The sequence below is a fragment of the Taeniopygia guttata genome, chromosome 7 (assembly GCF_048771995.1).
Source record: "Taeniopygia guttata chromosome 7, bTaeGut7.mat, whole genome shotgun sequence".
Taxonomy (NCBI): Eukaryota; Metazoa; Chordata; class Aves; order Passeriformes; family Estrildidae; genus Taeniopygia; species Taeniopygia guttata.
In genome coordinates this window covers 24,253,918-24,278,581 of record NC_133032.1, presented here as the reverse complement: position 1 = coordinate 24,278,581, position 24,664 = coordinate 24,253,918, and the positions used below count along the sequence as shown (strand labels likewise).

Genomic DNA, 24,664 nt, shown 5'->3' with positions numbered 1-24,664 from the left:
CTTGCGGGCAGCGCCCCCTGCCGGCCGCGCGGCCCCCCGCAGCAGGTGCCGCCCGCCGGCGCTGCGGGCCCGGCCGTGAGGGAGCCGGGGCCGCGGGGGTACCGGGGCTCGGGGCGGCCGCTTCGGGCCACACGGCACCGATGGGCTTCCCGCTCCCGCTGCTGCGGCAGCCTAACCCCTCAGCGAAGGTTCCTCCGTGCGTCCGCTGCATCCCCGAGCGCTGGAGCAGCGGGGAACGGCCGTGGCAGCGGGGCAGGTGCGCGGGCAGGTCCCGGTGCAGGACGCGTCTCAGCCGGGGACTGAGCCGCGCCTGCAGCGCTCCCGCTCCGCGCTGGTGCGGGACGTGGCGGGGACAGAGGCGCCGTGCGGGCCCCGCCGCCGCTGCGCGGGTGGCGCGGCCGCGAAGGCTCAGCGAACACAGCAGCCGCCCAGTGCAGTTAAACAGCGAGCCGGAAAGCAGCCACGGCTGCCGGGAACAGAGCGCTTTCAGCACTTCGGTACGAGGACACGGCTCGCACGTTTGACAGTCTCTTAGTCCTGCATGCAAGTGGACACAGGGTCTTCAGACCCTCGTGAGAAGCCCACCCAAAAAAACATTAGTTAAAAGACTAACCTGTGGTTTCAAAGACTCTTTCCAAGGACTCAAAGTAGCCTAAAGCATGGTTCAGAAATAAGTTGAAGCTAGAAAGAGTTCTAAAATAGTTGCAATTTGTTTGTCAAATTGATTTCCTCTGAAGCAATCCGAGTTAGAAATTTGCAAACATCCGTTTTGTAATACATTTGCCATGAAGGCAGTAATAGTAACATAGCATAAGAGTTTAAGAGCTGTGTATTTAATTTCAGCAGTGCACCATTAGAGTTACTGGGTTAATTCTGTTTGTGCCATGGCACTGCCAGTGAAATGGGTAATTGCTGTGTTTATTACAGTGCCTAAGTCACGCAGTCACAGCAAGGCTTGCATAAAGATGAAAGTAACATAAATGAAGATAAGAAAGCAGAAAGCATTCTTGAAGAGTCTAGAATATATCACACCATGTAGCTGGCACCCTGACATACCTACTGAAAACATGTAACTCCTGCTTGCTTGAACTTCCATCTGGCTTTTTAGCACTTTGAGCTGTGGATATTTTTGACAAAAGCAGCCCAAAATCTTTACTCTCTCCCAGAGTTCCACCATCTCTGCAGGATTCCAGATAATACCCTTTCTTGATTATAACATGATTTCAAATACATCTGTCAAATAAAAATACAACGTGTGGACAGGATAGGTTTTGTTGAGAAGTGCTCTTTGCGCAGTATGAAAAGCAGGCAGCATTCCAAACATACCAAATGAGCCACAGAGTAAATTTAAATGATGCCCACAATTAAGATGTTTTAGGTTATTATAGCACATGGTGCCAAGAAGTAAATGACAGTGCTTATGTTTGTCTGCTTAGCTGATTTTTTGTCTTTACTGATGCTCTTCAGGATTTGTTCTACTCTCCCTTTACGTTTTGGAAGCCAATAGCAAAAATGCTTAATGACATGCATGTTATTGTACTCTTGGTTATCTGTTTCTATAATGCTATGGAAACATGAATGGCACTTAGAGAAGGGTATAATTGACAGGACTCCACCCTGAGGACTTTGGAATTTTACTTAGATACACCACAACTGCGACGGACAAACAAAGGTGGAGGAGGGGGAATGGGTAGGCTGAAGGTCACAAGAGTACAGGATCATGAACTATTATTATTCCTAATGTATACACCTTGTCTGTGGGATAATTTTAAAATAGCAATTAAAGGTGTTAGCGTCATAACTCCCATTCTTAGTTAGTTGTTCTCTGGCTTACCTTGATTATTGATCCATTACAAAGCTGGGTCTTTTCAGCCTTTGGAAGCTCTCATGGAAAGAACTATTTCCACTTGATCAGCAGCCATTCAGCACAGCTGTGAGGCACAGCCCCCGGTGACCAGGCACAGGTGTTCTGAGGAGCCAGGCTTGTGGAAAAGCTCAGCTCCCTCAAGGAATGCTGGTTTCAGCTCAGGTCTGTCCCGGGCTGATGATGTTTGAAGAGATAGCAGGTAACCCTTCTTAGCAGGGAACTGTGTCACTGACAGTGGGGACAAGCACAGGACATTAAGAGCTTCGCAGCTGGAAGCTCAAAGTGTCTGAGCCTTCTCCAACTCGTTTTTATTTAATAGGTCATTAAAAAAAATCTGATTCCCCCATGCTAAAGTCTCTCCACCTTCTCACAAAAGGCATTCCTCAATGCAGTGGAAAATCTCCGGATTCCACCAGGCACTGCTTCCCACAGCTGCCTCAGTGTCACCCAGCATGAGCTCCAGGTCAACTCCAGTGTTTACACTGAGGGAAAGTAAGTGATTGTGCCCTACGTGGCATCAGTTATCAGTAACCCAATGAAAATAGCTTCTGAGTCTGATATCAGGAGTGACAGAGAACAGATTCTGAAAGGGCTCCAGTCCCAAAGCCTTGCCTCTTCCCACAGCAGCTCTCCTTCAATGACTCAGGTTAGCTTGCACCACATTTGAGTAGAAGCAAGAGAATGTAAAATCATCTTCTAGAAAAAGGTTTTTAAAAATGGAAATATCACTTCACTATCAGATTCTCCAAACAGTTTGTGTAGCACACTGGAGAAGTGACAAGTTGCCATTTAACCATTCTCCTTGGGCTGTGCTGTGGTGGGGAGAACCCTTGCCTAAGAGCTGATTAAAGACCAGTTTCTTTCACTCTAACCACTACCATCTCTTAGAAAAGTAGAAGGAAGTATTTGGTGGGGCCACTGGCTATTATAAAAGACAACAGAATGCATTTCCCCCTGAAGGTATTTCCCTGTGAAAAAGAGAGCTTTCCTGTGTTACAGCCACTGCTGGGAAGTATTTTGCTGCCAGCTCTGATGCTCCATTCAAAAGCAGAGGCTCTTCCATGAGGCCCAGGCCTCTCCAAGGTGTTTGCTGTGATATTTGCTGCTTTGTTTGTTGTAGGTTTGGTTTTTTTTAATATGTAGCTCTTATTCAAATTATGTTGCATATGGCTGCAGAATCCTTAATTTCCCCACTTCCAAATTCGTGATTTGTAATATGCCAGACTCCACAGGCCACCAGAAACCACTGAGCAAAGTAGGTATCAGGAAAAGTGCCTTGTGGTTTCTCTAAAGGTTTTTAAAGCTTCAAATGACAGAATGATCTAAAGGTACTCACTTCAAAAAGTATGTTACGATATATTCAGAGGCACAATAAAAGAGATGTTTTACAAAGTGGATTTTGTAAGAAGATTTATTTTAATTAAGTGATTTCATGATGAAACATGGTCTTAAATAAAATAGAGATCAGTATGAAAATAAAATTATACACAGAAAATTCTTTTCCCCAAATGTTTTTGAGTAACAGGGAATACAACACAACAGTCCTGTATTCAAATTATGTAAATCTGTGAGCAGTCAAACATTATAGTACATTCCTTGAAGCCAGGCACAATGATACACATTGTGTGCCCCTGTAACACACTCAACACATTTTCTATCTATTCTCTCTGCCTCGAAGAAAAAAATCCTGAAATGTAATGCAATGTAAAGAGGGAAAAGGAGGGAAACCATGTTAATGCTTGACGCACGTATTCCCCATTTAGTGTTTTGTGAAAGTCATGTACCAAATTCAGATGAAACTTAAAACTGGCTTGTAGAAAGATAGAAAAACTTGGAATTGTATTTGATATACAGTCTTGTGAACACTTAACTGAAAAGTATGGAAAGGATTAAAAAATACACCGTGTTCTACTTAAAGCTTAGAAATAAATATGCACTCCATATTCTCAGTGCCTGAAATTCTTTAAAAACAAAGAACTTGGTATAAAATTATATCAAGTAATTGTCAAAAATGAGGAAGATGCACCTGTAATCCTGTTAGATTCTGGATGCCTGCATCCCCACTACAAAAACCTGTAAAACTCTACACACTTTCAAACATGCTGAATAACCCAAACTGTAACCTAGCAAGGGCAGGAACATCAACTGACTTGGGGGTAGCAGTATTCCACACCACATCCCTCATTACCTTCTTTTCCTCTAAAGATCTCCCTTTCCATACTGTACCAGCCCTTACAAGTACAAATGTTCAGTCAATTATTCAAAAAGCAGCCTTGCTGATCAGGATTCATGGATGCCCTCAAGGCTACATCATTCCCAGGAAAAACAGCGTGCAAAGAAAAAGCATCCTCCAAATGTGATTTATGTAGTTAATATTATCATAATTCTCCTCCTCCCTGCAATGCTGATAATAAACAGCAGTCTCCTGAGTGTTGCAGACTCGTTGCAGAAAAATGTCCTACTGTATGGAACTATTGAACCAGTATGGTTCAACATGCAAGCTGTCTTCTCATTTAGGACTTCAAGTTTATATAAAACTCCTCCCATCTCAGTAACCATGTTGCAGAAGAAAAATCACAAGGAATTCTTCTTTTTACTCTCATATTGAATGATCCAATAGTCTTGTCTTTCAGGTAAAAAAAAACCACATCAACTTTTAGGTACAGAAACCCATCATGAAACCCTCCCACTCTCTTACACAGTATTTTTTTTGATAATATCATTAGAGTGTGAATGGAATCAAGACTTGCATCTGCTTGGCTAAAGCTACCTAGGGTAATTAGAATCTTCACAATTACCTAAGTAAGCTTTGAAAATGCCACATCAATCTCTGTCTTTGTGGAAATGCATGTGGATATTTGCATTATGGTTCTTACACAACTATAATACAAATATCAAGTATCTTAAAAAAACCCAAAATCTGCATTTTGACACATCTAAACATTAGGGATTTGTCCCATCACATTGAAAAGGAAAGTCACCATTGGTTGTGATGATTTAATCTTTTATCAGAAGTGGTATCCCTTGTCAAATGCAGATAATAATAAATAGTCATTACTTGTACAAATAGAAGACCACTTCGACAAACCATCCTTATTTAAAAGCCTCCCTTTTCCTGAAAATAGCCCAAATAAAAAAACAACCCAGTCCCAATAAAACAAAACAGCCAAACCACGTAGAAGTAAATTTTCTGATTGTGTACTTAAGATTTTCAAAAGCTAATAATCAGTTAAAGCATGTCCTGCAGTTGCAGTAACACCAATGTATTTCAGGATGAACAGTCATTTTTTCCTAGGTGCATTATCCTAGCCTAATTTTCAAGCAGGAAGTATCCTATTTTATATCCCAGGGCTCATCACAGCTCAGTGTCCTCAAAGTGCAGTCCTTTTCCTGTGCCTACTCTCAGACTTGTCTTCACTCCAGCACTCCTCCATAGCTGTACCTTGTGCGCTGCGTGGAACTGCCCTGTCTTATCATTACAGCACCTACAATTACATTCCTTCTCAGAATTATTTATGAGGCTTCCAAGATTTATTTCCTTATTCATACAGTAATCTACTTTAAAATTAGTGAGCTCCAACGTCTGACTGCAGTCAGCATGGCAATCAAATATGATGTCTCAGCAAAATCCTCTTTTATTGACCTTATACTGCTGGATGGGAATTTCTAACTATGAAAAATGTAATCCTTGTTTAAAACGAAAGGTATTGAGTAGTCAGGGGAGTGTGTCACGAGCTGCTTGTATTGCAAGCAGCAGGCATCACACATAGAATGAGCTTTTGGGAAGAATCCAGCTCAAGGGCTGCATGAAAAAGCCTCCAGCTGTGGAAGGCACAGTGCTCACTACAGAACAGATCTCCTGCTGCTGTGATTTCTGAATCAGCATCACCTGCCTCACTGCAAGGGCTCTGCACCCACCTGGCCAACAGCCTGGGGCAGCCCATGAGGCCCACAAATTCTGGTAATATAAAACATTGCAAGCAAAATCCCCTGCCTCATTAATTTTGCAAAACCAAAAGACATTTTACCCTTGGATATCTAATCAACTATTTTCAAAACCACTTTTATGACTATTTTTATTGAACAGCTCAGTCTTGATGTCAGAGTAACAGTCATCCTGTCCACTCTGGACTGAGCTGCTTTTGAAAGCAAACCCAAACCAAGAGTCTTACTGCGATACTACAGCTACAGTCAGTGTAGGTGGTCAGCAATTGTCTCTGGGTGATTGTAGGATTATGTGCAATCAAAAGGGACAGGATGGATGGCTTTGGAAGGCAGCCCAGAATAAGGGAGACCAGAGTCCTGTGGAGTTCTGTAGGTCTATACATTTAAAAGCTAATTGATGTCAGCACAAAAGGATGTTAAATTAGTTGAACAATATACCTCCTGAGTGCTTAACAAAAGCCTCAAAGCAGGCAAGGCTTTTTCTAACACGGCTGAATGAGAAGCTTCTCAAAGTTCTGAAAACAAGAAACAACTGAAACCCAAAATATAAAGTTTCCTTATTCAGAAGTTTTTTAACAGGCAAAAGGACTGAGAGAAGCATAGCTCGTCTCCCTTTCACATCCATCATAGCTTTGAGAAATTTGTCAGAATACATCTCTAGTTAAAATTTTAGTATAATTATTCCGCAATGTAATCTGAAAGGAAACAAGTTCAAATTTTGAAATAGAGACTTAGAAAGGGGATAATCAATGAGTGTAGCAATTATTTCACATAGTCATCAGGAGGTATTTTTAAATGCATTTTGAATACATTCAGACACTTCAATGGATTGTAACCATTCCAGGAGTCCTTGACTGTCATCCTTTTATCAAAAATCAGGAGGAACCTTTCTAAACAGTGGCCAGAAGGTCAGTCATACTAAACAGAATTATCAAATAATCATGATTTACCTTAAAATACCTACAGCATAATATGGTTCTGATCAAAGCCTATGAAGTAAAGTCCTAAAGGAAAATATTTAGTAAAAAATACTAAAAACGTTTAAGTAAAAAACATTCCATAGCAATGAACACCCCAAACAGTAGTAGCCTAGTGCCAAAATTAGTCAGTCTAAAGCTGAACAGAAGCACTGTGAAGTTCATGGTCTATTTAGAAGACATGCAAAATATAAACCCCATCTTTCATTGTGAAAATTCTGTGTTTGGAGAGTCAGCACTGTAATTCTGCATACTGCTAACTGAAGTGGGTTATACTGCCTTTACAGTAAAGTTATTCTTTTCCTCTAGTATTTACCTAACATATATTTAGTTTTCCAGCAAACAAGTAATTTCAAATTCAACCTCCAAAATTTTTTTATTGTAAAGTATTTAGGCAAAATGTTAAACTAGTCCAACAGCAGCTATGTCATTGCACTATCAAAATTGTAAAGAATTTTTTTACTTAAACTGATGAGCCAGTCCACCCATAGTATTTCTGCAGTTCTGTTTTATAGCACATAATTGAGTCAAGCCACAGTTTATGAAGCCAGCTTTCAGTAATTCTTCTGAAATTTTGCTTGGAGTTCAATTGCTTGCCCAGAGAGAAAAGGATGAGAAGGGGAAACAACAGTATAGGAAGCTACATCTGCAGTCTTATGATTGGAGATTAACCTTCTGCTCAATTCCCATTAGTGCTAACAGGAATATATTAACCACATAAAAAAGTAGCAGGCAAAAAACACTATTAGTATAACTTGATGCAGTTAAGTTTCATTCACTGAAAAAAGTAACTTGCGTTATGCTATGGGAAATGAACTTACACTGGCCATTCAAACACAGCTGCTGAAGTTTCCCTGATGTGAACAGAGATTCTCTCAGTCCAGAGACAGCGTGCTTCAAGCAGCTCCATAAAACTCTGCAGCAACTCAGTAAACATCTGCAATTAATACTGCTGAGATTACATTTAACAACCAGATGATACAACTACAAATACTTCAGAAGGAATTTTTTTTACTTTTTCTAAAGGATTAAAAATACATAAGAAACCACAAACCTCTTCTCTTTCCTATAATTTTAAACTGAGCAAACTACCAGTCCAGTGCTCTGCCAGTCCAATTCCTACCAGAAGCTTTGTGTGATGTCCTGCCAGAGCACTGCTGCCTAAATTTTCAGTTCCCTGAAGATTACAGCTATTCCCACCCCTGTGTGACCCAGGGCTGCCTGCTGCCATGTGGAGCTCATGTGGTGCCCATGAGCAGGCGTGCCTGGGAATGAAGAATTCACCCCACATACTCTCTAAGCCATATTAACATTTTTTATGGTAAGGTCAGTACAGGATAATGAAAATGATGTTTAAAAGCAAAAGGAGGCAAATATTTGATGAATTCCAAGGAAAAAGAGCTGGCAGGGAGGGGGTGGATTGAAAGGCTTTCCTGTCCTGCCCTGCCAGGTGCTGCTGGCGGTGTGACAGAGGTGGCAGATGGCTGTGCCCTGCTGCTGTGGGCAAAGGCACCACTCCCCTCACTGCTGCTGGCCTGCAGACTCTCAATGGGTGCTTGCCACAGAGCAGGTGCCACACTGCAGAACTTACTGATTCCAAGTTTTTGTGGTGTATTTAGGAGTGTTCTGGCTATAACCTGATTGCCAGCAGTGCCAGCTGAGCAAAGCACACCTCTGCTAGGCTGGGATGCTGGGACCTGGGGAGAGGGGCCTGCCCTAGCATATGGGGGACAAAGGCCAGTCTCCTGCCAGCCTGGGAGGCTGCAGTGACCTGGGAGCTGCTTTTTTGGCTGCTGATGTGTGGCTCCACTTCCCAGCAGAGCAGGAAACATGGGCACCTCACTTAAATTCCTGCAGGGACCTCCCCTGCCAGCTTCTGTGTGATGGAGATGCTGCAGGTTAAGCTAGTATGAGTTATCATTGGCTGAAGGGATTCTTCAGTGTACTTTTTTCCTTCCTAAATGCAAAGCTCCTTAGCACCATCTGGAAAACCTCCAAGAACATACAGAACTTTGGAAAGGCTCCCCAGTTTTGCTCTGTGTGGACCCTCATCCCTGTGTCATAAGCAATGACATGGTGGTGCCTGCTGCAGTCAGCTGCAGGACATGAAAACTGGCTTTCCCTTGGGACACATTTAATGGCAAGGCTTCCAAAACCAAAGGAAGAACATTCCAAGCAGTTGCCAGGAGATGTGGGTATTTGACTAAGCTCAGGCTTCCTTTCCTATAGTTCCTCCTTGCTAATCCCTTCAGAGCAGCAGCATCACTTACAGTCACAAAGAGCCAAGTGCTCGAGGCAGCACAGGGAGCTGTACCCAGCTGACACCTCAGCCTTCACACAGCACTTTTTCTAGAGTCCCCCAGGGGATGTTGGCAGCACAGGAGGAAGCAGCAACTTCTCCTTAGTCTCTCTTGGCTTCAGTGCTACAAAGATTCTGGATTTTTTTTTTATTTATCTATTTTCTAACTGACAGCTGCCTCACTCATGACCCTGCCACCATCTTTACAGAACATCAGATTATCATGGCTGATTTCAATTATTTTTACATGCATAAATACAGAACAAATGGGTGTAGTAGATATATTTAAATAAAAATTGACAAGATGCATTTATTGTTTTAGTTTTGTACAAAAGCATAACTTAAAAGGCAGACTAGTATAAACTTACTTTGTGCCAAATATTTAAACTTTTCATTCCAAAGAGTATCTGGTTCAAAACTTGTAGATACAGTTTCCACCTGGGAAATCTCTTTTTTAAGACCACAGATAACACAGTATTGCAAAATGAAAATTCTGTAGTCCTTCAACCAATCAGAAGTTGCACTCTGCTCCGAGTGCCAGAATTTCAGCTACTCAGTGAATGGATCCCATAAAACATGAGCCATGCTGGAGTGACCTGCTGAAAAGTCAGTTTGCCTACTGCTCATTCATGTTCTGAAAAAAGATGTGCATTAGGACCCATGACATGCAATCTCAGCAAAGACTGATAAATATACATGTAGAAACAGGGTGATGTGTTTGGATTTTTCTTTGCTACTTCATACCAGCCAGAAGTAGCCTAAAAAAACCTAAGTTACTTAAGAGAGTCCCAGATGTCATGCAGAAGCTCGATTATTCTTGAAATTAAAGAATGCTTTCCCCCTGATTTTGCTTTTCCTTTGCACATGTGACATTTCCTCAGTAAGTCTGAAGGGTTTTCTCAGTCCCCACCACAGCTGCAGCTGCCTTCTGCCTCGGAGGGTGGACTGGCAGTCTCTGCTGACGACATCTCCAGGGACACTCGCCTCCGCTGGAAAAAACCTCCCACCAGAACAAGCAGGACACCTCCCTCAGATGCCCCCTCAAGAGCCTCCAAAGTGAGGAGGTTACTCCAAAAGCTACGTGTCCCACAGAACAGGGAAAATGCTGCTGTGCTGCAGCAGTACCAAAAGGGCTAGCACAGAGCTGGATTTGTGTTCTTGTCATCCAGTATCCAAGCGCAACTCCTGCCATTGTAAAATGTGGTGGATGCAGTGCGTGACAGCAGCTGTGCAAGAAACGGGGCGCAGCTGCACAGGTGTTCACACAAGACCATCTGGAGGAAAAGTACCAAAAATAGAAGCGAGCAAGCCTTGTGTATTTCAGCAAAATTAAGCATAAAGAAATTGGTGTCCATGCAGTGCTTGATATGCCATAGAAACTGCTTCAAATAACATTTGATAAGAAAACTATTTATCAATGAAAATGCAAGCTTGGACACTACAAACAGGTTACATTTTGTAGGTGTTCACTGATATAGGACAGTGGCATTATGACCAGTGGCTCACCTTAAAGAAGTTATTCATGGTTTTCCAAATGAGCTAGTGTTTTACAGTGCTGTACAAATAAAAAGTTGTGGGGAGCATATGAAATATCTGTATTAAATTCCACTGCATTAAGTTATCCAATGCATGAAAAATGACCCAGATGCATTTAAAATAAATGCATATTACAATATCACATATAGTATTATAAAATTATTACTTATGTGCACAGTCCTGATATCTATAGACATGGCACTGTGAAGAAAGCCTGGTTCCTAAGCATTTTTATAGATATTTGATAGTGATGCAGTTTGCTATCAGTCAGATCATAATGTCCCTTCAACTTTGGTACATTCAGTGCAAAATATTTTCGGGAATTATTTTAATGTTATAAAAATAAAAGGCTTTTTTTTTTTCCCTGGAGAGTGCTTAAAGAATAAACACTAGCAGAATGTCTGTTCAAGCATGGAAAGTGACAAAACAGAAATAACACTTTTGTTTGCTTGTTTCCTGTTTACACTCTAAGAAACATAATATAATGAACCTATAAAAATAAACAGAAGTCACTGTGTTAGGGTTTTTTCCTGATATGCTGTGATAAATTGCTAGTTTCTTCTTAAAATAGTTTCCATGCAGTATAAAGCATAAAATCAGTCTTATTAAGTTATTAAGTCCATTGTAACAGCTCATATTTTGTTATACACACCACTGGCAAACACATTCCACAAACCTCCTCAATGCACAAGCCGTTGTTACATCCTTTGCTGCTGATTTTCCTTCCAACTCACTTCTGCCTCAGAACTCGAGCTCTATGGTGTTCCCCATGCAGGCACTCGTAGTCTTAGGTAAAGCAAGTGTTGGATATGCTGTTATAACATATGGCATAAAGTAATGTACCTTCATGAATTTAAAAAAAATAAAAAGAATTTATAAAAGTTCAGTTGTATGCTTTTTTGATAATTTACTATGTAGGTAAGAGACTGAATGATTTCATATTTTGACTTGAATTTTCTATTCAACAATTTTGATGAAATCCAGTCCTTGGGTACATGTCACTTTTGCAGTAGCCAGATAGATCACAACATGGCATCACGTTTCTGGTTTGCTCAGAACATAAACTTAAGAAATGTAGTCATCCCAAAACCCCATGGATTGCAAGACTTGGCTTTCCCTGCACACCAGGCACACTCTAGTTTCACTGTTGAGAATTCTGCCATGACCACAATGCTTTTTAATTGCTTCACAAGCTCCTTTGTGGAACCTCATTATTTCAATTGCACCATGAAACAATTTTCCTCTAGGAAATCCAACACAAAAGTTCATTCATTCCTTGAGAAGACAGATCCACAAAAGTCCAATGAGCTGGGCACTGTGGTTTGTGTATCACTCAAGTCCAAAAGTACTTGTCTCTTCTACTGCTGTCAACAGTTTTTCATATAACATAGAGAATGATGGGTAAGGGGGAAGGTCCAGACGATTGAAACAAGTGTGAGCCCTGAGGAGAAAAAGAGAGAGGAGGTGAAGAAGTGCATTATTTGAAAAGTTCAAAAGAGAACACACAGATTGGTATGTGCTTGAATAGAGATGGGCAGATAGTATTCTTTTAGAAGACTTTGTTCTGTCAAATGATGTTTTCCAATTGAACAGGTAGTGAGGTTTAATCTACTTTCTTCTCATTAAAATAAGCCAGTAAGAAGCACTTAAGGTCTTTAGAAACATACTGAGAGTCCAAAAGACATGGGATAAATTTTATCCATCCAATGTGCATGAGAACAAAAAAAAAAAAAAAAAAAAAAGTATGATTTGGCATGTTACAAGTTAAACAGTCTGGTATGAAATCTTGGTTTTAAATGTGTCTTCTGAGATGCAGCCTTTCTTTTCTGTATGGATGATACTTGAATACTGTAATGATAAACACAATATTTCCACACATCTCCAGATCTACATGAAACAATCCTACAGTGGTAAAAGGCAGATAAATTAGATGCTCTTCCTTCTACAATTCCTTGGAATATGGATGGTGTTCTTGAGGCATACTGCTTGTGCTGATATTCTCAATGGACGTATCTGCCCTAGAGGCCAGCAGCTTTTGGAATTGCACAAAACCACGCACAAACCTGGCTGCTAGAGGCTGCCCTGCTTTCTTAAGAAGGTGACCATGCCATTTATTTCTCAGTTTTTGAAGTCCATTTACCTCAAGTTTGTTGACACACTTGGAACTGTCTCTCAAAACCTCTTCCAGGGAATGAAAAGGGAGATAACAAAGGTTTCTCTTTGTTGTGAAATCATGGATATCATTGCCTGACCTCAGGGCATGCTAACGATGGTACTTTCTAAAACACTGAGGTGGGTGACCCTGCTCTAATGAAATAGATAATGTAACCATTAATGTGATGGGGTCTTGAGGATGAAATGATGCAAAAAGAAACTGGAAGAGGCATCTCTTCTGCTCTAAAGCTTTGTAACAAAGTCTCACTTTAGATTGATTTTAGAATTTTGGCAGGTCTCTGTTTACAAATACGTCAATAGTTTGCAATAAAATACATCATAGAGTAATTTATTTAAATTCAATCCAGCTGAAAACCAAACTCCTTCTGCAGTGCCCTGCCCTTCATCTGTATGATCTGTATTATGCATCAATATGTAACATGTTAATGGAAGGACTAAAGAAGTTCCCTCCTCACAGCAAATGCAACTCCTCATTTAACCTACCCAGTCTCAGAAATCCAGCTGTCTACCACAGACCTGTACAGACTTCCTCTGAGCCAGAAAATACTGCCTTCCATGTGAGCAAATTCATTAATTGCCACTTTAAGTGCTTCTCAGCTCCCAGCTATGGGAATGGAACATGGTGTGAAGTGGGTTAATCTCACTTGTTAAAAAACCTAAGAGTCCATTAAAAACTGGAACTCATTGAAGCTGAAACACCCACTCAGTTACAGCCTTGTAGTGTCATAAAAATATCAAGCTGAAGATATGTATACACAGCACACAAGGTCACACCATTATGATAAACACAGGCCACACACCAAATATGCAATCACTTAAAAACACCTTTAGCACCCTCCCCAAATCCAGCATCCTTAGAAGAACACTGTTGGTCCATGCTGTGTAGCAGAGATGGCATTTCCTCACTCCGTATTCCAGGGGTCTGGTAAAAGTTTTCTACCCAGCCATCTGTGTGAGGCTCCTGGAGGAAAGCTTTCTTTTTACTCCTCCTTTGCCTTTCCAAAAACCTTATAAAAGAGTATCTATGATACAGATTATAATATTCCATTTCCTGCAGAGAACTTTTAAAAAATTGAAAATACTCCTTTTTTGAAGAAAAAAATTGATTTAAGAGCAGCAACTAGAACTCAGTGATCCCTTGAATTCAATGTAGAGTGCTGAAGAGTCTCAGGCAATTAAGAGCCTAACCACATGCTTCTGCTCCATGGGGCTGACAGCCACTCATTAGAACTATGGATCATGCTGTGTGGGCTGTAAAACCACAGATTATAAAAGACACAGTATATAATTAGCGAGGGATTCATTACGAACTGGTTTAATAGTAAGCTGGCATGTTGTTTACATTTATTAAGAGAACTGAGTTTTATCTTATTTTGAGGGCAATTTTGAAAATGGAATCACTTACTGTGGAAAACCAAGTAATTAAAAAAGACAAAAACAAGACCTTTGTCTTCTGAGGCGATGCATGCTTTTCCAACCCCAGCAAACAACTTTCTAAGTCCTTGAGACAAACGAGGTTTTTTCCTTCTGGGTAGTAGCTTCCCATTCCAACATTTCAAACCACGTGGGCACTAACTGGTCATCTTCCTGGGCTCACATCTTATGACAACATAAAAACCTATCTTGGTCCCTAAAGTATAGGTTCCCAGATTCCCAATTAAACTCCCCTTCATTTTGATTACCATAGAAAAAGAGAGTGATTTAGGCTTAAAATGCAGTAGTCAGACATAAATATAATTTTCAAGTGAATCATCACATTAATTAATAAATAATGTACAGCAATGAACCTGGAACCAATTTCTCAGCATGGGAGTGAACTGAAAGAGCACTGGCCCCTTCCCCTAAGTTAGTCTAATCTGCAACACAGTGCAAACAAAAGAAGGAAGTAGAAGTGGCATTGGGGTAGCAATAATTAAGCTAGACCCATAATAATCAATCTTTCCAGGGCATTTTACATGCTACCTAGTTAGTGTCAAAGACAGCAATACGAGCTGGGCAACCTGACATGTGCCTCACAGAAATCTCACTGTTTGGATTCAGCAGAGCTGATTACACAGCAGTCAGAACAGTGGGAACTAGGCAAACATCTAGTGAAAAGTTTTGTGTTTACATTCACAGCTTCTTAGGTCACAGTCACATACCTAAGTAACTATCCTAGCTGCTCTTTGTGTCTCAGACCAGGAAGAAGAGATGGGGATGGATATTCTTATGTGTTTTCAGCACTGCAGCAATGTTTTTAGAAACAGAGGAAGAAACAAAGTCCACTGACCTGTTAAATCCTCACTTTTGCCACTGAGCACCGAGCACTATTAAATTTCACAGGCACTCCTGCTAAGAGGGTAATTTGCAAAGTACAACACTGCTAGGAGTTCGTGATGGTACCTTAACATAAAAGCTTTAGTTATCTGAGAATCAGTAAGAGTCATAGTCCTAGGGCAGTGTTCCCAGCAGATCCAGCGATGTGTTTACACATACTGGGCTTGTTTGGAAACCTCTTGAAAGTTGCTGCTCAGGGTTGTAGCTACTGATGTGTTACCTCCCAGCCAGCAGTACCCACTGTTTGCACAGGGAGTCTCAAAGGCTACTGAGACCCAGGCTGAAGCTGCACTGCATCCAAGAACTACACGTGTAAAACTGCAAACAGTGCTTCTGGCTTAACCCATTCCAGCACTACCATGGAAGATGTTTCATTTTTTATGAGATCAAGGTTCACCATATGTGAATACCAGGAACTGCTTGCTCATAAGGACTGCAGGTGTTAGTCACACACAGTTGTTTTTATTTTAATTCTCACATTTGTATGGTGAAAACGATCCAGAGAGACAAAATTCAAATGTTTGCTAACCAAGGGAAAGTGAGGTAAGTGAAATTTCAACGAGTGATACAATCTCTTAAATGTAAGGAGCTGGCATTTCCCCTATACTTGATGAACAGCCTATGATAGCAAAGATTCTCAACATGTTTCTCCATATTGCACTTTTGGAAGCAGTTTTATTCTGCAATTTATTACAACCAGGGTTCTTCATAACCTTTCCAGAGGAAATTCTGAACATCCTGTTCTGGCAGGCCCTGACCATTTCCAAGCTCTGCTTGCAAGCACCGGGTATTTCAGCTTCAGAGAATATATGGAAAAAATCATGCAATCTCTTTTCTTACTTAAAATCACAAAAAAAACCAGAAAACAAAAAAACACTTGATTTTGAAGTCAGAAATTATTTTTTAAAAAGTTAAAGCTTTTACTTCTTAAACAGAGTCAAAGCTAGACCATGGGCCAATCATAACCAAACTATAAAGGAGACTAATGGGGCAACAAGATATTACTAGGTCCCCAGATGATACTAGAGTATTTGATATGAAATAGCGATTTTCAGGATTTGGATTCCTTCAATCCTCAGTTGCCTGGCTCTCATTTGTGCTGTAAACAGGAAAGATGGTTCTGTTTAAAGGCCACCCACTGTGCCTGTGGATTTCACAGCACCACTTCTGTATCCATGACCTTCTCCGTGTGGTTCTGATGGCAGGAGCCAACACAAGAGACATTTCTGCCTCTGAGCTTGTGCTAGAGGAAAAACCTACAGATTGTTCATCAGAGAGACTCTGTGTGTCTCTGACAGCCACCCTGTGTCTAAGATGAGACCCTGAACACAAGTTATTCCTGAGGCATCTTGTTTATGATTAGGGTTGAGATTCCTCCATGGATCAGCCCAGCCCAAAGCTGCCTCCACAGGCTGTACACGGCACACTAAATCTGAGGTCTGATTAAGCAGAGGTAGGCTGCCCACACTCCACACACTAATCTGTGTCGCACCACTCCTAACCCTTTCTAGAGGCTGCAGAATCACAGAACTGGGTGAAAGAAAATCGCCCAACCATCAGCCTGATCACAGTAGAGAAAAGACAAGAACCTGTCATGTTTTGTCAAGAAACACCTCCAAGCTGAAGGTGTTTTTTTTTCATCATTCACATGTTATTAGTCTAGTCCTGGCATAGCTACCATGGACCTCTGAAAAGAACTCTTTTGTCTGCTCTAAAAACTGGAAAGTTGTTTTTTTTTTTAATCTTTTCATCCTACTCCTCTAAACCTGCCCTGCCCAATATAAATTGCAAGGGCTTGTACAACTCAACTCCTGCTTTCATATCTTGGACTCTCATACCATTCCTTTACCCTCTTCACCTATTTCAATTAAACTTACTTGTTCTCTTTGAAATACTCACCTTCTTCTGTCTCCCTTGCTGCTTCTCAAGTGAAATGACTTCCTCCCACCTATTCTGCACTCACAACTTGCCTCTTCAGTATTTGTTAACATTCAACATCAGACTGAGCATAAACATTTTATCACTAAACCATACTATAAAGCCCATGTCTGATGCAAAAAATACGATAGTAGCTTTCAGTGAGACATAGTCACAAGAGCTATTTCATTTTAATTCATATTAATTTTATTAATTTTTGCTCCTAACTTGTGAACTGCATGTTCAGTAAGTAAATACTTGCATATTTAATAAAATCTAACAGAGAAAGTCAGAAGTAGCTATGTGAGAAAAACACAATATGGATGTCAGCCACAATTACACTCCCTTGTCCGCCTTAAGAGAACAAAACTGAGTTCAAGCCAACATGGATGCATCAGACGCTGCAACAACTGGAAAGGAAATCTGCATGTAAGGTGTATTTGCATATTCAGCTTGTTAATGTTTGTCAAACAGCTGATGTGTTACCCCAGAGAGTGGCACTGGGAAGCCACCCTGGCATCAGAGCCCCCAGAGCTGTACCTTGGAAGAGCAGTGATCTTCCCCCACTTCTCCACGCAGAAGCGCCTGGGCCCGTTGCTGCCCCGGAGAGAGGCAAAGCCTTCGTAGGGAATGCTGGACGTGCCTGTGACAAACTGCAGCACAAACACAGTCAGGACAGGGCTGGGGGACACTCAGCAGCACACCCACCACAGCCCAGACGCTCTTGGAAAAGTGTTTGCAAAGCAAGGAAATTCGTGAGGCACAAGCAATAAATGCTACTTTACATGGAAGCTAAGGGCAAACAGACCATTTACTGGCTGGGCCCTAGAAGAGGCAACTGAGCAGATTAATTTCCTCCAAAGGTTTTCTGCTGCATAAATACTGTAGAATAATACAGTATCAGTATCCAGTTACTCAGACTTAAGCTTAAGTGAGTTTTTTTCTGCCGTTTCCTACATTAAAAAGAATTAATACAAGTAGTAATATCTGATGGCTTCATGTTATGCTCTTCTAGCTGCATGGATTTCCTTTGCTTTATAAACCACAATTAACTACTGTATGAAAAGGACAAAATTCTGAAGGTTAGCTATGCCCACTGATGTTTGCTGAAATACTGACTGGTGATATTATAAAAACTTTTGACTAACAGATGTGAAAGGAGCATACAAGCAGACATTTCTGTCTCTCCATCAAATGAGATGTTCCGCACTGCCTTTTATACAGACTTTTAAAAAAAACCTAAACACATTCAAAAAAGAAAATTCTTCATAATTCAGTGATCAGATAAAAATTATGAATTGTTAAACCAGCAAATTTCATATTAGATCAATAACGTGGTATGGTTTGCAGTGGAGGTTTGTCTGTTTATTTACAGATAGGATAGATGTAGCCTAAACTTAAAAAATTTATCTCAATAGTAAACCCACATGTATAAATATTCTTCTATTGAAATATTTTGTCCTTCAGCAGCAGGGTGATTGGAACCTGCAGGTTTAGTGAAAATGGGAGTTGGACTGACTTTAAGGTTTCCATCTTTATTTTCTAATTTGAGGGCTTGAACTTCCATCTAAGCTTTCTCCTTCCTAAGCTGTATAAATACTATTAACATTTCTACCTAATGACATAACCAGTTACACAGTTTTCCTTTTCTATCTTTAGAAGTCTTAATGTACTTTTAATCAAACAATAGTAAAGGCTTATTGACACCAGCCATTGTATCTTAAATGTACTTTTAAACTTAGAAATCTATAAAAAGAGCTGTGAGCTTCTGTCACTTGAAATTATTATATTTAGCCTCTGAATCAGGCTATTCCCACTAGTAAACATCACCATAATTTCTGGGTATCCTAAACCAGAATGGAGATATTTTAGCACCAAATTTTAATTATTTTTCCACAGATCAGCTGATTTCTTACCTGTAAAAGTCTTAGACGTTGTTCATTGTTGAACCTTTCCACAGCAGCCCAGAACCACCGAATTACAATGTGATTGTCATGATAACCTGTTAAAACAACAAGAGCCTTTATACTTTCAGGCGCTATGAAAGTGGTTGGGGGAATAGTTAGTAAGTTTTTCCTGGTTTGGCCCTAGTCACAATAATGCCATATTCTTTATCCAATTGCATCAAAAGGCAGAAGGTGAGAGAGAAATACTCCTAAAATGCTTAAAAATCCGAAAGGCAGAGAATTAATGTACTATGACAAAAATAATTGAGATCCTCTGTGCAATCATTTCTTCCATTAATCAGACACAGACAGGAATGCTAATTCTTGAAATATTCCAATACTGTCCTACTTATCTACCCAAAGCCACAAATGATGCTACAACCATCTCACAGTGTCTCACAGTTCCCAAATCTTCCGTTGTTCTCAAATTATCTCAACCACCAGCCTGCAGTCACTGTGATTGCTTCTAATTTTCTGTCAACATTGGGTGTGTAAAAAACAAAAGAGGAACATCCAGCTAAGAATGGCTACCATTTTAATTTCTCTCCCATGTACCTCCCAGTGTGCAGCTGAGCGTGGTACTTTAGTGGAGAAGAGTGTTCTGTCGTGCTGTCTTGGCAAGAACAGCCAGGAAAGAGCTGCAAGGGGATGCAACAAAGCAAACTAAAACGGAAAAATTACCTTCTCCTAACACTAACTTAACCAGAGAAGCTCAAAAGTTACTATAAATGTATCTCATGGGACAGCTTTTTACTCTCTTGAAAACTAAGTAGATCCAGAGCCCTCAACACTCTCACTGAAAAAGTCAAAATTCAAGTTACCTCCTCTGTACTCTGTATTATTTCTCCAATCACTCAAGTCAATTTCTGCTGTTCCAGCTATAACCAGTTCCAGTTCTCTGGCATCAAATACAGACACCAGCCTTGCATCAACCACCTGTGAAAGGAAATACAATGCATAGCAACATTTCTTCATGTACTGATTTGTGCCTCCCCATAAAGTCTGCTGCTAAGGTATTTACCAGGTATCATTCAGGTAATTCAGAATCCAGGCTTTGTCTTTTTAAACAAACAAGTCTCAGAGACCCAGTGCGGAAACAGAGCAAGGATTCAATGCTAATCATACAGCGATCGAGAGTATTGTCCAGTGCAAAGTAGATATATAACCACAGTCTTTATACAAATTACTAAAAAAAAATATTTTTCCCCCTCCCTTCCTCTTCCAGTATCTGCAAGGGCACTTCTGATTATATTTGGGACCCCATATTTTGGAAATGTATACAAGGAGAAAAATATTTTGGAAGGAGAAAAAAAGTAAATTCAATTTTGGAGCTTTTTACCTCATAGAAACCACGAACCAGACTTTCTGTTTGTTGTACAACTCCTCTCTCAATTCTCCATTTCACCATTCTCTCGATATATTCTTTCTTGTTCTTTTCAGTGACTGGAATATTGGCACCTCCTGGTTTTAGTTCCCGTTCTGTGATCTTAGGACAAAAAGTGACAACACAGTTATTATACAGATAAAAGAAGGAATTGTAATAATTTAAATTTTTAAGCTGAAGTAATTCCTCAAAATCACTAACCAAGCCTGACTAGCAAACTGGAGTATGTGAAGTAAGAAAACATACAAAAAATTCTTTTTAAAAATAATATTTTAAATTCCATTTAGTCTGAAGAACCTTCATAATTAGATTTAAGAATAAGTTGAGAAGAAGAAACAATCTTTACAGTGACTAAAGCATTGAAGTTTTCTGAATAACACCTTAACAAAGGTGTTGCATTATCTTTAAATGACAACTTTGCTACAATTAAATTCAGGCAAACTACTTCTAGCAAAGCAATCCTAAATTCTGATATTTCGGATACTCTCCAGAAAATCTCCTTAACCAGAAAAATGTGTTTGACCAGTTACAAATATTAACTCCTCCTTAGATTTCAACATTGGTTTCACCAGCAGGAATTTTTTAAATACAAGTTCAAAGCAGCATGGAGGGACACTGTTCTTCTGTTCAAATAAATATTTATCTAGCAGTAGAACGCATCAAGGAAATGAAGAAACTTGCACACCTGCCCAAAAACTTCTTCATTTACAGTAAATGTGAGATCTAGGATATCGTGTATGTCATTGTCTTTCATCCACTGCAAACTCTGGTGAAACTCCTCATCCAGATATTCTAAGTCACTCAGGTCACAGAGTCTGACAGAAGAAAGAAGAAGAAACACACAAATACAGATGATGGCAGCAGCCTGTGCTCAGCAATTGAACTCAGACAAAACAGACTGTGAATGGGAGCCAAGAGAAACATCAATAAAGAGGACAACTTTAAATCTCTGTTTATTTGCCTGGTAACAGCAGTTATTGTATAACACAAAATAACTCTTTAAATATACAAAACTCCAGAATTTAATTTGAAGACACATTGCTTTTTAATGATGAGTCTGCCCCGTATTTCCTGTGAAGCACATTTAGGAATTATGAAAATACATACACTGAAGAGATAAAGAATTCAAATAATAATTGAAATTTTAAGGTTTTTTTTAAACAAACAAGCAGTGTCCTTTTTGTTTATGCAGCTATGCTGCCTCACCTCCATTATTTGTTGAACTGCTGAGACTTCCAGCTTATCACATACTTGCCATACTTTCCCTGACCTCCTCCTTCTTATTAAAATGATGCTGCTAGCATTTAAACATTTTAAAAATATATGTGCAGTAGGAATGGATTAATTACTCCCCACTACTTGAACATGCAATGTTTTATAGGACAAAAATGCTTCCAGACATCTCAAAACCAGCTTTCAAATAAAAATAAAGCACCTTAAGTTCATTAGGTCTTAGGTTCCAGACATGCTGAGCAAGCACAGCTCTCATTGTTTTAGCCAGAACAGAAGCAGTAACTCTGGAAACTAAGTCTGAAGTCTATCAAAGACTGCCAACAATCAGTCTACCTCTGAGAATGGACAGTGCAGTCTAAGTTATGAAGTGATTCATATCCTATCCTGTGAGTCATTATATGACAAAGGAATAAGAACTCTATTAATATCTGGAATAAGCCCACAGCAGTGCATTGTACATCTTCAAGTCTAAGATTTTGTAGAAGAAAGCTGGTAACAGGGCTAAAACAAAACACAAGGTTCTCATACTGATCACAAACAACATTCTGAGGTAGTGGAAACAAGGAAATTTTTCAAAAAATTAATGGATTGAAATCAGTTTATTAAATTAGAAATAATGGCCTGTCTCCTTTGTCAATACAGAATCATAAATAATCCATACACAAAATGGCATCATTGACGAGGAAGGAACCAAACAAAAGAGGAGACAGAACAATTCTACTCACATTCGGAGGAGGGCTTTATAAAAGGGTCTTGTAAAAAAGGCATCCAGCAAATACTGATGTATTAGAGCAAGACCAAGAATTCGACCACTAAACCTGAACCTGGAAGAGAAAGAGTTACAGTCGTGATACTGAAACTTTGTGGCTGGTACACTGCTCTGTCATCAAAACTTGCATGTATTTCCAAACAGCATTATTAAATCAGACAGCTGTATCTAAATTGTGGTATTTTTGTTTATTTCTTGGGTTTCTTTAACATTCTCAGTAAGGCTCAGGGAAAAAAATAATTTAAAAAGCAAATCTGCAGGGTATGGTAAATCCATCAGATACCTAAGTTATGACTGCTCAAAAATGTCAAATCTATATTTAACCCAATCAGCCCCTGCCAGAGCTGATTGGGTTAGAGCACTTTATAAATGCATTATCTCCCAAAATGATAGCCACTGTCTATTTCTATTTCACATCCCTACAGAATTAACTTGTTTTCATATTATAGAGAGGCCAAAGTCTCTTCTAATCTTTCCCAGCCTGACAGCTCATGCTGCCTGTCTTTCCTACTTACCAGGGGCTCCTTGCTCCCTCTTCTGACTGTGGTTAACGAGTTCTATGCATATTTTCACAAGCAGTGCCAGAAAATTTTCTATGTATTGCAGTGTTCTCCAGCCCTATGTCAACAGGATCTAAATCTCCTTCTCTCAACTCTCTCTTGCTTCCCTTATTATCTTCATTTTGTTGGGTGTAAGGAGAAGTTTGCCAGGGTTGAGATCAAATGGCAACAACCTTGAAATAGAAGGGTCTTTCCAAACATTCCCATGAGAATCAAGATCCATTGTGGAAACTCTTCCACAATTCTAGAATTAGATTAAAGTCTAGTGTTTGTTTTCAGAGTAAATGTTTCTTGAACTTTCTGTTTATGTATCCAACATTTTTTTTTTAAAAATTAGGGTTTTATTATACCTGCTAGTACAATGTTTGCAAGATAAGGATGTGACTTGAAGAGCCTTCCCCTTTCTATGCACAAATTGCTTGTCACAGCTGCATTTTCTGAATGCCCCCTGAGGCTGTACAAAACCAGCACTCCCTGGAAGAGATGGGGGTCATGCCTCCTTCATGCTCCTGGTCTCTGGTCCAGCACTGCAGAAGCCAGGGATGAATAAAAAACATTGGCAGAAGCTGCACAGCACCTAAGGGTTTTCTCTCACCTCTATGCCAGGCTGTTCTGCCTTTCCAAAAGTCCTGAAATACTGGAGTTCAACAGGCAGGTTGCTTCAAGTAACTGAATTGTCAACCAGTTAATTGTCTTTTCATTTGTAAAATTAGTAATGAGATTCACCTTTAATTCTCATTCTTCATAACTGGCTTTCAAAAAATAAGAACTCAGTGCATATGTGTCCTACAGAGATGAGCAGTTTTCATTCCACTATTAATGTAATCCAACTACTTACACAGCAAAATTCTCTGTTAATAGTCACAGCACAGCTTTACAGATTTAAGGTGAAGCCATGGCTTAAATCAACTGAGGGTGATGTAAACTGGCTTATAATTGTGAAAATAGGATTATGCAAAAATCCTCGATAACTGTTTTTAGAAGCATGGTTGAATGTACAGATTGTTTCAAAGCTGTGTGATCAGCAGTCTCCCCCCTACCCCCAATTAAGATATCACCACAGATTTCCTTCCAGTAGGTATATTGGGGTTTTTCCACTGAGGAGATCTCTGTTCTCTTTAGGAAGACTCAAACAAATTACATACAGTAAAATGTGCCTGAAACCTCCCTTCATCTCCTTAGCCAACAAAAAGTCAATGTGTTGTTATTTTTTCTTGTTTTTTTCTAATACACAAGAGGTTAATACTGCTTTGATGAAATGACTACTAATGCACAAGAAATGCAAGGAGTTGTGTTGTGAGACATGATACGTGTTCCAAATCATAATTTTGCTGACCTTGTGAGAAATAAGATCATTTAAAAACCACAAGAGAAATCAAAATCAAGGAAGTCTAAAGAAATGCTATTATTTTGCTACTGGTTAAAAAGATCAGATTCTGGGTTACATGTCTTGAGCAAATGTGAGCAGTTGTTCTACAAGTGGGAATAACAGAAAATGTATCTGAAAAGAAAATAATTCTTACCACTCATGGTGATTGTCTACGAAAGCAGACATGGGACTTATTTGTACTGTGTAGGTATCGTTGGCTGAATATTCAAACAAACCATAATATGGATTGAAGAGCTCCCTGGACACCAGGAAAAAAAACTCTCTTGATGGTCCACTGTAGTCCAACCTTTAAAGAGAAACCTGACATTACTAAGAAATAAGAGACTTTTTAAAAAAAAAATCTACATTCC

The 24,664-nt window shown here is 39.9% G+C and overlaps 1 protein-coding gene across 4 annotated transcripts in view; it reads right to left on the bottom strand.

Annotated features, from left to right (window-relative positions):
* Positions 1-3,264: 3,264 nt before the first annotated feature.
* HECW2 (HECT, C2 and WW domain containing E3 ubiquitin protein ligase 2) overlaps positions 3,265-24,664 on the bottom strand; it is a 165,541-nt gene continuing 144,141 nt past the window's right edge. For all 4 annotated transcript variants that reach the window (XM_072932420.1, XM_002193323.6, XM_072932421.1 and 1 more), the window contains 8 exons: positions 24,448-24,600; positions 22,321-22,419; positions 21,048-21,177; positions 20,318-20,464; positions 19,800-19,914; positions 18,949-19,034; positions 17,573-17,685; positions 3,265-12,065 (listed from right to left, as the gene is read on the bottom strand). In XM_072932420.1, coding sequence (XP_072788521.1) covers positions 11,954-12,065; positions 17,573-17,685; positions 18,949-19,034; positions 19,800-19,914; positions 20,318-20,464; positions 21,048-21,177; positions 22,321-22,419; positions 24,448-24,600 — 955 coding nt within the window. In that variant the 3' untranslated portion in view covers positions 3,265-11,953. The remainder of the gene's footprint in view (positions 12,066-17,572; positions 17,686-18,948; positions 19,035-19,799; positions 19,915-20,317; positions 20,465-21,047; positions 21,178-22,320; positions 22,420-24,447; positions 24,601-24,664) is intronic.